At 53.2% G+C, this 13,863-nt stretch overlaps 1 protein-coding gene across 1 annotated transcript; it reads right to left on the reverse strand.

Annotated features, from left to right (window-relative positions):
• Positions 1-251: 251 nt before the first annotated feature.
• Positions 252-12,725, reverse strand: LOC131893802 (pyridoxal kinase-like). The gene is given in 5 exon segments (XM_059243892.1): positions 252-322; positions 1,751-1,834; positions 3,349-3,453; positions 5,240-5,294; positions 12,639-12,725. Coding segments are annotated over 5 exon segments (402 nt in total).
• Positions 12,726-13,863: the final 1,138 nt, after the last annotated feature.

Raw genomic sequence — 13,863 nt, forward strand, 5'->3', positions numbered from 1 at the left:
CAAACCAGCTTTTGAGAAAAACCATTTGCAACAGGAGAAACTTGGGACAGTCACCTTCAGTGCCCACACCTGGAGCTTCATTAGACAGCTTGTCCACGGCTGACAGACTGTCTATGGTACACACCCTAACGCCTGCCGTCCATTTGACCAACTTCCTAACAGGGTGTCTCAGCCTTGTATGGGGGTCACGCTGGTTTACCCAGGAAGGTGACCTTCTCTTTGGTTCAAAGCAGATGCACAGACCACATGTTTCACAGCAGCGTGGGTACACTCACCATGGAACCTTCGCCATTCCACTTGTCGCCCATCACGGGATCACACACTGTGGGGACACAGCATCTGGTCAGCAACTGCTATAGCTTCCAATGACAGACCTCCACACTGTTTGCTTTCTCACTGTGTAGCCCAGGCTAGCCTTGGACTCCCAATCTTCCTGCCTCAGCCTCCCATGTAGCTGGGAAAGTAGGCATGCACACCACACATGCCTCCATATCTAACTCTTGCTCTAACTGCCACCATGTGTGCCTGCATGTATGTACATGCTCCATGTGTGCAGGTGCCCAGGAGTTCAGAAAAGGGCAGGAGATCCCCTGTAGTGGGGTTTACAGACAGCTATGAGCCATCAGAGTGGGTGCTTGGAACTGAACTCGTGACTTCTGCAAGAGGAGTACACACCCTTAACTGATGACAGGTTCTCAATTTGCCCTCACTGACTTTGAACCCACTATGTAGATGGGATGACCCTGAACGTCTGACTCTCTGAGTACTAGGATTAGAGGTGTACACCTGCACATTCAGTTTACGTGGTGTGGGGATCTTTCCTCAGGGCCTTGTGTATGCTAGGCAAGCACTGTACCAATGAGCCACACCCCTAGTCTCTCAATTTTTTTTTCCCAGAGCTGAGGACCAAACCCAGGGCCTTGCACTTACTAGGCAAGTGCTCTACCACTGAGCTAAATCCCCAACTCCCTCAATTTTTTTAAAACATTATATACATATGGAGACACAGAACAATTTTTTACCCAGCACTTTGCACTTCTCTGTCCAAGACAACTAGGTCCCCGGGATAATTTCACATGTAACTTACCATCATTCACACCTTCGTCTCAAGAACACATTACCTCAGGTCACCTGGACTGGCATAGTGCCCTCCCCACTGGCCTGGCTGAGACTAGTAACCCAGGTTTCATGGTATCTTCCCAGGTTCAGGCACATTCCCTTTGGACCACAGTCCACTGCATGGACAAAGCAATGTGCTATTGGCCTTCAGACAGGGCACACTGTACACACCCGGGAGACTGGTGTTCAGGCTGCTCCCCATGGCACATGGACCCAGCGCTGCCTGGCAGCCATAGTGCCACTTTCCATGCAGACAAACTAGATATAGTGTGTTCCCAACCCCCACCCACTAGTTTGGTCCAGCCTGGGGTATCAACCCAACCTACATCCTCTTTAGGGTCAGACCTCACACATCTGGGGCACCTCAGGCCTTAAAACACATACTTAACCATCCCTTCTTATGCACCTCACAAGAAACCCTACAGTCACCCTGACAAACTTCTCAAGTCCCCTGCTGAGCCTGCCCTCAAGACTCACTCCTCCTTAGAGTTTCCATAAGTCAAATAACTAATAGGTAAAGGCCAAACAGGAGGCGAGGAAGCCAGAAGACAGTTGTCTGAGCTGTCCCTGCCCTGAGGGTACGGTCAGCATGGGACACAGTGGAGAAGGGGCATCATGGTCCAGCTCTCACCGTACATGAGCTAGGGGTTCTGCTACTTCAGCTCCTGTACGATGTCCACCACCATGGCCAGGAAGGACTTGTCTCTTGTGTAACCTGGAGGGACAATTCAGGTTTATCCTCTCCAAACAGGACACACTGACCACCAGGGTGCTGTAACACAATCAAATCAAACATGCATGGGAGTGGGGGAGGCCAGACCCTGCAGCCAGGGAATACACAGGTTTCCAAAAGTCTGTGGTCACAGAGGGGAAGACAGGAAGATCCCAGATGTATGTCAGGAGTTTTAAATGATGGAACTACAGACAACTGGCAGGTAACTAAAATTTCCACTTTCAAAATAAACCACTTAAACAATATTTTATGTGTATGTTTGTGTGCCTGAGTGTATGTCTATGCGCACCACATGTGAGCTTAAGGCCTTGGAGGACAGAAAAGGGCGGAGGACAGAAGAGGGTGTCAGATCCCCTGGAGCTGGAGTTACAGGCAGTTGTGAGCTCCCCTGTGTGGGCTGGGAAGTGACCCTGGGTCCTCTGCAAGAGTGCTCTTAACAACTGAGCCATCTCTGCAGCCTCTGCGTCTCTTTAAAAAGTTTTTATTTGGGGGCTGGAGAGATGGCTCAGCTGTTAAGAATATGGCAGCTCACAACTGTTTATAACTGTATTCTCAGGGGATCCGATGCCCTCTTCCGGTGTGCAGGTGTACATGCAGACAAAACACCCATCTGCATAAAAATACATAAATACATTTTTTACTTAATTATCTATTTTTGGAGGCAGGGTCTCACTATGAAGCCCTGGCCCACCCAGAACTCATTATGTAGACTAGGCTGCCCTCAGATTTGCAGAGCTCCACCTACCTGAGTGTTGAGATTAAAGGTGTCTGCCATGATACCCAGCTCAAACACGGCATTTTTAACCTGACTAAACAAACAAACAAAAACTGGGGCTGGAGAGATGGCTCAGAGGTTAAGAGCACTGGCTGCTTCTCCGGGGTCTTGAGTTCAATTCCCAGCAACCACATGGTGGCTCACAACCATCTGTAATGAGATCTGGTGCCCTCTTCTGGTGTGCAGGAATATATGCAGACAAAATATTGTATATGTAATAAATAAATAAATCTTTTAAAAAAAAAAAAACTAAATTGGGGGCTGGTGTGAGGGCCTATGGAATAGGAAGGCTTGCTGCCAAGTCAGAAAACCTAAGTTCAATCCCTGGGACCCACAGGGTTGAAAGAACCAACTCCCACAAGTTGCACTCTCATCACCAAACCCATGTGGTGTCACTGTGTGTGTGTGCAATTGTGTGGACACACACACACACACACACACACACACACACACACACGTGGAATAAATAGATTCAATATGTAGAAAATACAGCCGGAAATGTGACAGATGAGTTCATGTTCCAGGTAGAAGCATAGAAGCATTTCACCCTCAACAATCGACCTGGCAATGTTCCAACTCCCTCCTCTACCAGGATGCCTCCAGGGTGTGTTGGTGCCTAGGGCACAACAAAACCCACCCTGAAGGAGGCAGGGAACCAAGCAAGAGCCCAGCAAGGGGAATGTGGGCCTATCCCTGTCACCAGCAGGCTGGGGACCCTCACCAGTGAGCACGTAGTCGTACTTATTCACACTGTTTATCTTGAGACCTTCATACAGTTCATGGAGTTCCTGTGAGTTCAGCACTTGGCCCTTCCAATGGGCGTAGCCTGCAGGAAGAAAACAGGCTAAGCTGTGGGTGTGGGAGCCCCAGGTTTCCCTGGTGACCATCTCAGCTGATGACAACCACCTACCCCCCCTTGAGGAGACCTAGAGAGCTGTTCTAAGGGCAGGCCTGAGGCACAGACTGGGCCCAGTGCCTCAGTGGCATCCCAATACCCTAGAAGCACCCCTGTTCCTACACTGTGGGGGCTGAACAGTGGTGTCCGCCCTGCCATGCCTAGTTTCTATCAAATCAGTCCAGGGCAGCAGACTCTCAATGTCCTAGGTAGCCCTTTGGAACTGTGTCCCAGCAGATGTGGATAGGGACACCAGGGCACACAGCTGTTTACTTCTGCATTCAACGGGAGCAGCTCAGGGAGCCCATCCAAGCCCCTACTTGGTTTCCATTATCCTCTATGTGTTTTTAGCCATCAAAGTTGAGTTGCTTGGTCACTGCCACCTGATACCCTGGCAGGTAAGGGCTCACCCTATCCCCACCCACTCTCTCTCTCTCTCCCACAAGCAAATTAAAACACTGCCAAAACAAGTGTTAGGGCAAATCCTAGCAAGAGACAAACATAAGCAAGAAACAGGTCTAGCCCAGGCATACAACCTGCCCCTCTGCCTGCTATGGCCAGGACCCCAGGCCTCTGAGACACCTGACATGCAGGACACCTGGGCACCTGATGCCAGATGGGGCCAATCACTGACATCCTGAATTTCACCAATGAGAACTTTCTCAGTTCAGCATCTCAGGTCTTCCAGGTACACACTCACAGCCCCTCTAAGGTATGTATCTAGGTGTTTTCAGTGCCTATGAAGCACCAGGTGGAGCACAAACTGATGGTGATCCCACACAGCACAGTCCTCAGAACTAAATTCAACCCCACTGTGCAACATCCAAGACATCTCTGCTCGTTTAAACACAAATAAGAAAGGGTATCAGTAAGGGTCAATGGGGTCCATGCAGTTCCCTGGAGGCCCTGGACCACTGCGACTTCAAAGGCCAGGGCACTGGTACTGAGCAGTCACCAATTATGGTGGCCCACTGTCAGCTCCCGAGGCAGCTAATAATTCTTCCCTCCCAGTTTAAAATCTATCACACTCGAGAAGCATGTTAAATTCTATGAGATTTCACACGCTGCTGGTGACCAGCTGGGCTGCTCTGGGGCACTTTGAGCTCCTGAAGTCCCCTTTGTGTTCAGAACAATGTCAGCCGGAATGGCTTTGTTCTCTTGCCAGCATGGAAACTAGGGAGGACTCCAGTCACCATAGGTCAGGGCTGTGGGGAATACACACTTGTCCCAAACAATTCAAGGGGCTGCCCAGGACAGTTGCCTTCAGCAATAAGCAGTGATGTCTCTGGAGTCCCTAGGACAAGGCAGATACACACATACCCTTCTCCAGGGTGTTGGTGCTGAATCTAGAACCACATGGGGCTCTCCTTAGCCCGAGGTATCACCATAGTGGAAAAGCAAACAGACACACAAGTCATCAGCTGTCAGCAGGGGGACACAGTAGCACTCCCTGTGATTTACCTGGGCCGCTCTGCTACCACAGGAGATGCTATGGCTGCCAGCTTAGCCAAGAGGGAAACTGAGGCACAGAGGTTTTCCCACCAGTCAGCTCCAGAAGTGGTCACACAGACCAGCCATGGCATGGGGGTAGGCCCTGCACAGAGTGGCACTTCTGGGTTCCATCTCCAGGCCACAGGTGGTGGCACCTACTTCGCTCAGGGCCAGGTTACACACCATGCTCACTTCCACCATGACTACCACCCGAAGAAGGGCCTACCTGTGTGGTTGGAAAACTGCACAGAGTTCACGGCATCAACCTCAAATCCCAAAACCTGCAGGACAAGGACAAGAGGTGTGAGAGTGCCTGTCTGTGACCCCAAGAACCCAGGGCAGGGCTCCCAACCACGGCTAGAGTCTTGACTTGAGGAGGGTAACAGATGAGGCCATCTGGGTGGTACGGACCCCTGGGGAGGATGGTCGCAGGGTGGGAACAGAAGGCCTTCCCAAGCCAGCCAGATGTTTGCATTTCAGGGCCACACAAGCCTGACCGTGAGATTCCTTTGTTTCTTCACTCTGGAAAACTGCCCAAAGGGCCAGGGTGGAGACACCCCTCTCCCTTGCTGGCGCACACTGAAGGGTTCATGGGGTACTCCTGAGAACCCACCTGACTGAAGAGATCAAAGAAAGCGCTGCAAGCCCCTGTCAGTCCAGATAGGGGGCAGGGGTCCCCGGGGTCTTCTAACCCACCCCTGAGGAACAAGACCCAGAGCAGCTGGGGCAGCTCTGCTCAGCCAGCCTCTACCACAGCAGCTAGCAAAGTCTCCTTCCCTCCATGTCAACAAGAGAAAAAAGGTCGGTCCCATGTCAGGGCTGAGGTCCCCACGTCAGGGCTGAGGTCCCCACGTCATAGCTGAGGTCTCCACGTCAGGGCTGAGGTCCCCACGTCAGGGCTGAGGTCCCCACGTCAGGGCTGAGGTCCCCAGAACAACCACATTTGTTGAGCAGCTTGCCGCTCTGAATGGCCTCTCACAGCTCCCGTGGGAGTCATCCAGACAGGACAAATGGGCCTCCCGAGACACGCTGGGCAGAGACCGAGGCTCCGTGTGGGCAGCTGTTCATCCCAGCACACAAAGCAGCTAACTAAGCCAAATTACAGCTGTGGACCTCCGAGTCAACTTAAAGCGATCACTGAGTTTAAAAACTTTTTATTTCAAAGTGAGAGGCCTGAGCTGGGGAGCTCACGCAGCCGGTTAAGTGCTGGCTGTGGGAGCTTGAGGATGGACCTGAACTCAACCCCTCAGAACCCGCATAAAACTCCTGGTGTGGCAGTGCTTGCCTGCAATTCCAGGGCTGCAGAGGATTCCGAGGGTTCACGAGCCAGCCAGTCTAGTCTAATTGGTGAATTTCAGGCCAGTAAGAGACCTGTGTGTTGGGTTTGCCTCTCAGGTCTGTGTGCCCAGCTCAACACAGGGCTCCCTGACCTGCTGATGGATGAGGGTGGGGGCCGGGCAAATTGGACAGCACCATCCTGTGGAGAAGCCTCTGCATGTCCCCTGGGGTAGTTAGAACATCCCAGACACAGTCTGTTATACTTCTCCCTCCCACTGCTGGGGCCAACAACACCTCCACAGGAGTGCTCCTGGCACCTAGGAAAGTGAAAGCCAAAACAGGAACATGAAGCTTGCCTTTCCTGCTTCCTGCTGCCCATGGCTGCCAGGCACGGGCTCCTCTTCCTGTCCCTCATGCAGCCCTCAGGACCCTGCCCCTGCAGTGATGTGTACGATGCAAGGGTGGCTGCCATGAGCAGGTGGTGCACATCCCAGGGGCCCCATGCCCACCTCCACTGCTGCATCATCAGCGCTCCAGCAAAGAGGCACACACAGCCTGAAGCCACGCAGTCAGGAGAGGCTTGTTTAGAGCAATAGCTCAGCTCAGCTCCAAGGGAGGCAGAGACACTCAGCACAGCGGGAGTGGGTGAGCTCTGGAATATTCCAGTGTGGTTCTCCCACAGGCTTCTAAGGGCAGACAGGAGGGGCAGGCCGAACCTCACAGGTGTTTCCAGCTGTGGAGAACCAGTCCCGGGGCTGGTGCTTAAGCCTCTTTCACAGATGGGAATCAGCAAGCAGGCCGGGCAAGCATCTTGTGACTGTTGTGACCATGAGCAATCTAACAGCCAAGGGCCCTACATCCCTCCCACCACTGATCACTGCTCAGCCTTCCAATCCAGCCAGACCACACCCTCTGATTTCCATGAAAAATTGGTACTAGACAGCCTGCACCCCACGAAGTATCTCTCCACCTACCCTGCTCACTCCAGGTCCTGTGGCCACCCCCAGCCTGGCTCACAGAACTCACTGCCAGGATCACAGTGCTAGGCAGGCATAGCCAAAGGCCATGTCTACTGCAGGGGTCTGCCTGTGCTGGGCCACAGTGACGTCCGAAAGGAAGGGGCCTGTGCTGAGCTCATTGTGGCATCCACTGGCTGACCTTGTTGGCACTTGTTGCTGCCAGGTCACTCTGAGACTCAGTAACCCAGATACAGGGTCACCTAGGTTCCAGAGGGTCACTGAGATGCAAGCCGGCCAGGAACTGCCCCCCACCCCCTTGTCCATCAGCAGGTCAGTTGCTCACATCTGGCTCACACAGCTAAGAGTGGCTGAGCTTCCAGGGGTTATCAAAACAGCATTCCTGACTCCAGATGAGTTAGTTGCACAATGTGGCCTGAGTTCACGGCTACAGGCCACTGCACCAGAGCGGCCCTTACTCTGTGCTACAGTCCCTCTACCACAGGGCCTCCTGCATGCTGCCCCAGGATGCACTCCTCTTCGTGTCCCAGAGGGGGTGGGGGTGGCAGGCTCCCATCCATGGGGCCTCACAACACTCACAGCAACTGGCCCCTGGGTGGGCCATGTCTCGTGTGCCTCAGCAGTGTCCTCATTTAGCTACTCAAGGGACTGTTTTTCCAGGAGACAATCACAGGTAAGGAGACGGGGCAGGAGGGTATAAAGAGGCCTTGGGGGCTCCTGGAGAGCTAACAGACTTATGTCTAAACTAGTGACCCCACAATGAGCCCAAGGTCCTGATGGGGACAGGGTGGCTTCTCTGGGAGGTGTCACCTCCTCAGCCACCAGAAGTCATTGTTGGACCCTTCTTCAACACCTCCTTTTCCTTTCTAGTAGGGAAACCTCACTCAGTCCTTCTCCAGAGCTCTGACAAAAGTTGTGTCATTGTGTACCAAGAGGTGTCACAGCAGCAGGTCTCATTTTCCTGAAGCTCAGGGCCCTGCAGACATGCCATCCCTTTCCAGACACCGGAGGGGTTATCCTAAGCCAGGGTCTTTCAGAGGCCAAAGCAAATCTAAGAAATACAGACAGACAGACAGACAGACAGACAGACAGACACACACACACACACACACACACACACACACACACACACCATGCACGCATGCCCATAACCATACAGTCACACATGCACAGACATGGACCCAGCCAACGGCAGAGAGGAATGAGGTCAAGATGTTCATGGCAGGTGGGGAGGGATAACAGAAATGCCAACCCAGACTCACAGATGGAGAGACAAGTGCCGTTCTCACATGAGTTAAAAAAAAAAAAAGACACTTGCATTTCCAGGTTCTGCCTGCTTCCTTCCTTCCTTCCTTCCTTCCTTTCTTTCTTTCTTTCTTTCTTTCTTTCTTTCTTTCTTTCTTTCTTTCTTTCTTTCTTTCTTTTTCTTTCTTTCTTTCTCTCTCTCTTTTTTTTCTTTTTGGTCTTTTGAGACAGGGTTTCTCTGTGTAGTTTTGTTGCCTGTCTTGGATCTCATTCTATAGACTAGGCTGGCCTCGAACTCACAGAGATCCGCCTGGCTCTGCCTCTCGAGAACTGGTATTAAAGGTGTGTGCCACCGCCGCCCGGCTTCTACCCATTTTCTGCAGACCACAAACAGGGCTGTTCCTTTCCAGGGACTTTGAGAGGGTTCTGTGGTCTTGCCTTTCTGTTTCAGAGCACTCATCTCAGTGGGTTTGAGTTAAAGGCCCAGATCGTTCTCTCAAAGCCACAGATTCATCAAGTTAATACCTAATGTCCATTGCTACCCCGATGGCATTTTGAGGCTACAGTGTCACTGTGACTACCCAGCACAGGGGTCAGACATATCTGCGGTGGCTATGCCAGCCAGGTTAGCTACTCCACAGGATCACCGGTCGATGACACTGGGCCTGCTACCACTCCACCCAACGAACTGGCTCCTCTGTCACAGCCTTGTGGCTACCATCAGAGAAGATTCAACTTGAGGCCACAGCTCTAGGCAGAGCTTTGGGACGCAGTCCCTGGTGCTCCCTTCCCTTTCCAAAGGGACGTCTTGACATCACCAACTTTACAGCCTTTCACTAGACCCTAAATTTGGCCATTTTCAGATTGCTCTGAAGGAAGGATACCACCTTCTCTGAAGACAGATCAAATACATAACCCCCCCCCCCCCAACCGCCATATAGAACATAAGCTACCAAGTCAATGTGCTGAGAAGGCTCTACACACACAGGGAGTTCAGGAAGCACACAGCACATACTTACGTGCGTGTTCACATGTACATACGCACATGCACACACATACACATAACCTTGGCATATGGACTCTTGCCTCCTGCCTCTTGCAGGAGGAAGTAGGTTGGAGGTTTAGCTGGCTGTAGAGTATTCAGCATGTGTGAGAAAGGCCCTGGGCTCTGTCCCCAGCAGCATTTAACAAGGGTATTGGAGCCTGGTGTTGTGGCATACATTCTTAATCCCAGTACTTGGGAGGCAGAGGCAGATGGATCCCGGAATTCAAGGCCAGCCTGGTCTACAGGGTGAGTTCCAGGATAGCCAGGACTACACAGAGAAACTCTGTCTCAGGAAAAAAAAAAAAAAAAAGTGGGGGTGGGATGAGGAGCTTGAGGCACAGCTCAGTTGAAGAGCACGTGTTAAAATTGCACAAGGCCCTGGCTTCGGTCCTCTCCACCACAGAAAACAAGGAGGGACGACACGGTGGTGCCTGGTAGGTGGGAGCAGGCAAAAGGGCACACTGGACTTCACCCTGCCCTTCCCTGCTCACCCTACAGTCTAGAGCCAAAACAGCAGGAAACCCCCAGCTTCCCAGGGCCTCCCCTGCCGCAGAGGTGAGTGAGAAAGAGCTGGGGGAGGAGCAGGGAGAGCAGGAGCCTGGCCCCATTTTCTTTACCCTCCCTCTGCCCTGCAAATTTTGAACTATTCTGCCTGGTACCCACCTCCTACTGGCTCTGGTCCCATGAAACCTTTGGCCACTACACCCTGGCCTGGGGCCAGAAGTAAATCTGAAAACAGGGACAAGGTTCTGCTGCCTCTTTGTAGGATTATTTTCCCAGCTGCCTGTGGGAGACTGGGGAGGGAGGAGCTCAGAAGACATTGCAGGGAGCACTGGGGAGGCAGGGCTGATGGGTCCAGGTGTGTGGGTCTGTGCCACATGGCAGAAGTTGGAGGCAGCTCCCCAGTCACAGGCACAAGCCAGGCCCAGCACAAGGGACTCTGAGGTCCTGGTGCCAGCTCATCAACAGCTTGGTGCCAGGTCTACAGGGGAGGCCCAGAAACTTCCCCAGCCATTGCTCTGGCATGACTGGACAGCCACCTGATGGTACAACCTCTAGTCACCTGGGTCAGTCCCAAGAGGCCTCCCCAGGCTCCTGTCTGTAGCCTTCTTGGAGCAGCACTGGGACAAATGTTGGGACCCCAGCCCAAGACTATATTCTCCCCTTTTCGAGCTTTTCGCCCCCATATTCAGCCATGTCAATGAGACTTTAACTCCAGATTGTACAGTAAGAACATACACCCGCCTCCACAGAAAACAGCTCTGGACCTGAGGGGTGTTCCTCTTGGAACAGCTGCTCAAAGACTGGGTAGTGCCGGCCCCAGCCACCACAGACTTGGACAGGGCCAGCCCCACGGGTGCTCACTAAGGCTCTCTATGTTGGATGTGTCCTCCCTACCCAATTCATTGCTTCTCCCTATCCAGGGGTGCACAGAGGTATGGTGAGCAGCAAAATGCCAACAGGGACCTCGAAGGAGTCCCCAGGTCCTTAAGCTCCTCTCTGGAGGGGAGCTAAGAAGAGCCTCCTCTCTTGAGCAGGTGGACACCATGTCTTCACCTGAATGAGGCAGCTGACCCTTGGAGCAGTCTAGAGGACAGAGATCCAGGGGGGCCAGGGACAGAGGACCCAGGGAAGGAAGAGCAGCACCAAGTGGAAGAGGCAAGGGACACAGGACACAGGGCCTCAGGAGCCCTACACACCTCTGCCCAAGGTGAGGGGGCTGCTTGGAGCTCAGCCTGGCTCCACCCTCCCTGGCTTCCCTGCTTCAGTGACTGTATCCCCTTACTCCTAAGTACAGTCTCACCTCAGTGACCTTGCTAGCCCCAATAATCTAGAGAGCAATGGTTAAAAGCATGAAGCACCAGACCAGTGCATCTTGGGTAGAATAAGAGTGTGTGTGTGTGTGTGTGTGTGTGTGTGTGTGTGTGTGTGTGTGTAGAATTGCTTATCGACCAATAGGGACTCAAGCACTCAGCAAACACTGTACTGTTCACTTACAACCATTTGCCCTGTTTCATCTGCCAAGTATGCCCGTCCCAGGACAGCCCTCAGATTGTCCTTAGATACTGCTCTGGGCCACCTGTCTTCCTTCCAGATCCTTCCTGAAGGATCTCGGTAGCCAGGTGCTCCTTCTTAATGTCCCCAAAGAGTCAGTGCAATGACTGGACATGAGCTGAAGGGACTTGCCACTTTGCTTAGGGACCAGCCAAAGAGGTACAGTGAAGGAGGCCACCACCTGGCTGGCCAGGTCAGCCCAATCTTCCTGCTGGACCGGCCAGGCAAGGAATTGCCAATCACTCTGACATTGTCTCTGACCCCCATGCAATACCTTCTGCACCCTGGTTCCCTCCTAGGGCCACCAGGTCACAAGCAGGGAGCACCTCCACCCAGCAATGATCAGAGCCAGCCTCATTACCCACCTCACAGGAGAGAGGCTCTGGGAAGATGAAGCCCTTCTACAGGGTTGCTTTCAAAGCCAAACTCAGCAAACGGTGCTGTCTCTTATGATAGAAGCAGGTCTGTGGCAGGTGAAGGGCGGTTCAAGTCCCATCCCAGTGGATGACAGACCACTTCAGGAGTGATCAGACCCAAAGTGGGGCTCAGCCTCCAGGGCACGGACCTGTCTGCGACCTTACTCAGCCTCCTTGGTCCAGGATCACAGGGTGGGTAGAAACAGATCCTGGATTTCAGCAGGGAGTGAGCAATCGCTCGCCAACATGTCTGCCAAGAGGCTGGGTCTTCCCAGCGTAGCATTTCATCCCTTCTGGAAGCCCCGACCCACGGCTGGTCAGGCGGCAGGAAGCAGCAGCACGGGCCCGCTGGGTTACTGAGTGGGCACAGCTGGGCAGGGGACTTCGCGCCACCTGCACCACCCTACTGTAGGCTTCCCAGGGTACTCCATGCCCCCAGACTGCGTGCGTCAGACCCGCCAGGCTCTGTCCGCATTGTGCCCAGCTCGCAGCGGGGACCTGAGGAAGGCTGCAGGAGACCAAGGTCATCACTGGGGGAGGCCACGCCGTGAACCCGCAGCCCCAAACCTGAGCAGTCGGGTCAGGTTATGTAGGAGGCAGAGCATGTACCTGCAGCGGGAACATGACCGCCCGGTTGCCCACGTAGCAGCGGACCACATGGCTCTGGATGGAGAGCACCCGGCATTCGCCCTCCATGCTGGGCAGGCCGTGGTGTCTAGGGGCCCCGGGCTGCCCAGGCCACTCACCCGGGCTCTACTTGCCAGTCCTTCCGGCGAGTCAAGGGGCGGGCTGGAGACCTTGTCAAGCGCAGGCCACGCCCCTCCGGGAAGGGGCTTTGCAGAACTGATTGGGAACCTCTCCTCAAGCCATCCCATCTGGGATACACTCCCTAGTTTGGTTCATTCATTCCACACGAGCTCCAGGACTAAAAGACCCTCAGAGGTCAGGAGGACCCCTCCAGCCACAAGGCCTACAGGGGAACCAGAACCCCGTCTGGTGCGAGCCCTAAGGCTGCCCCGGAGTTGAGCCACGTGTCGCTTCTCCATATCCCAGCTAGCCCAGGCTCAAGTCCACCTCAGAGCCACTCATGGGGACAGATTCGACGCTGCTGCACCGGCTCTCCCCTTTTTTCAGCCCCCACGCAATACTCTCAGTCCTTGGGAAAGTGAACCTCTCTCCTGTGTCCCATCTCCAGATCTAGCACTTTGGAGTTCCTGTGGTCACAGATTCCAGGTTCACAGATTGGTGGCAGAGGCCAGCATGTCCAGTGTGCAGTGTCTTAGTGAGAGTACTGGGGGACCAGGTCTGCTCTGAGGAGAGAGGAAGGACCCTCATTGCTCAGGGAACAATTTAGAAAGAGGAAGTAGGGGTTTTGGCTCAGTTAGTGGAGTGCATACCAAGGCCCTAGCTTTAATCTTAGCACCAGAAAAAGTGAATAGAACAAGGAAACACATTGTAAGGAATGCTTGGTTGGCTTAACTAAATGGAGTACATTGTAGGAATAATTAAATGCTTGCTGATAATAGCTTTTACTGCACACTTGGTATGCGCTAAACATATTTCATGACCACACTGAATCTTGCCTAGAATGATGGTGCACACCCGTAATCCCAGCTTTTGGGAGGAAGAGGCAGGAAGATTAGGAGGTTAAGGTCATCCTCAGCTACATAGCAAGCCGGGGACAATCTGGGCTACAAGAGGCATAGGACCTGGAGTGGGGGAAGGGCACCAAATCTTTGCAAAAACCCAGTAAAGTCATTCCATGAACACGTGTCTGTGGCCACCAATGACCAGTACCAGTTTGACGTTTAGGAGAAGAGGCCAGAGGTTACAC

The sequence above is a fragment of the Peromyscus eremicus genome, chromosome 16_21 (assembly GCF_949786415.1).
Source record: "Peromyscus eremicus chromosome 16_21, PerEre_H2_v1, whole genome shotgun sequence".
Taxonomy (NCBI): Eukaryota; Metazoa; Chordata; class Mammalia; order Rodentia; family Cricetidae; genus Peromyscus; species Peromyscus eremicus.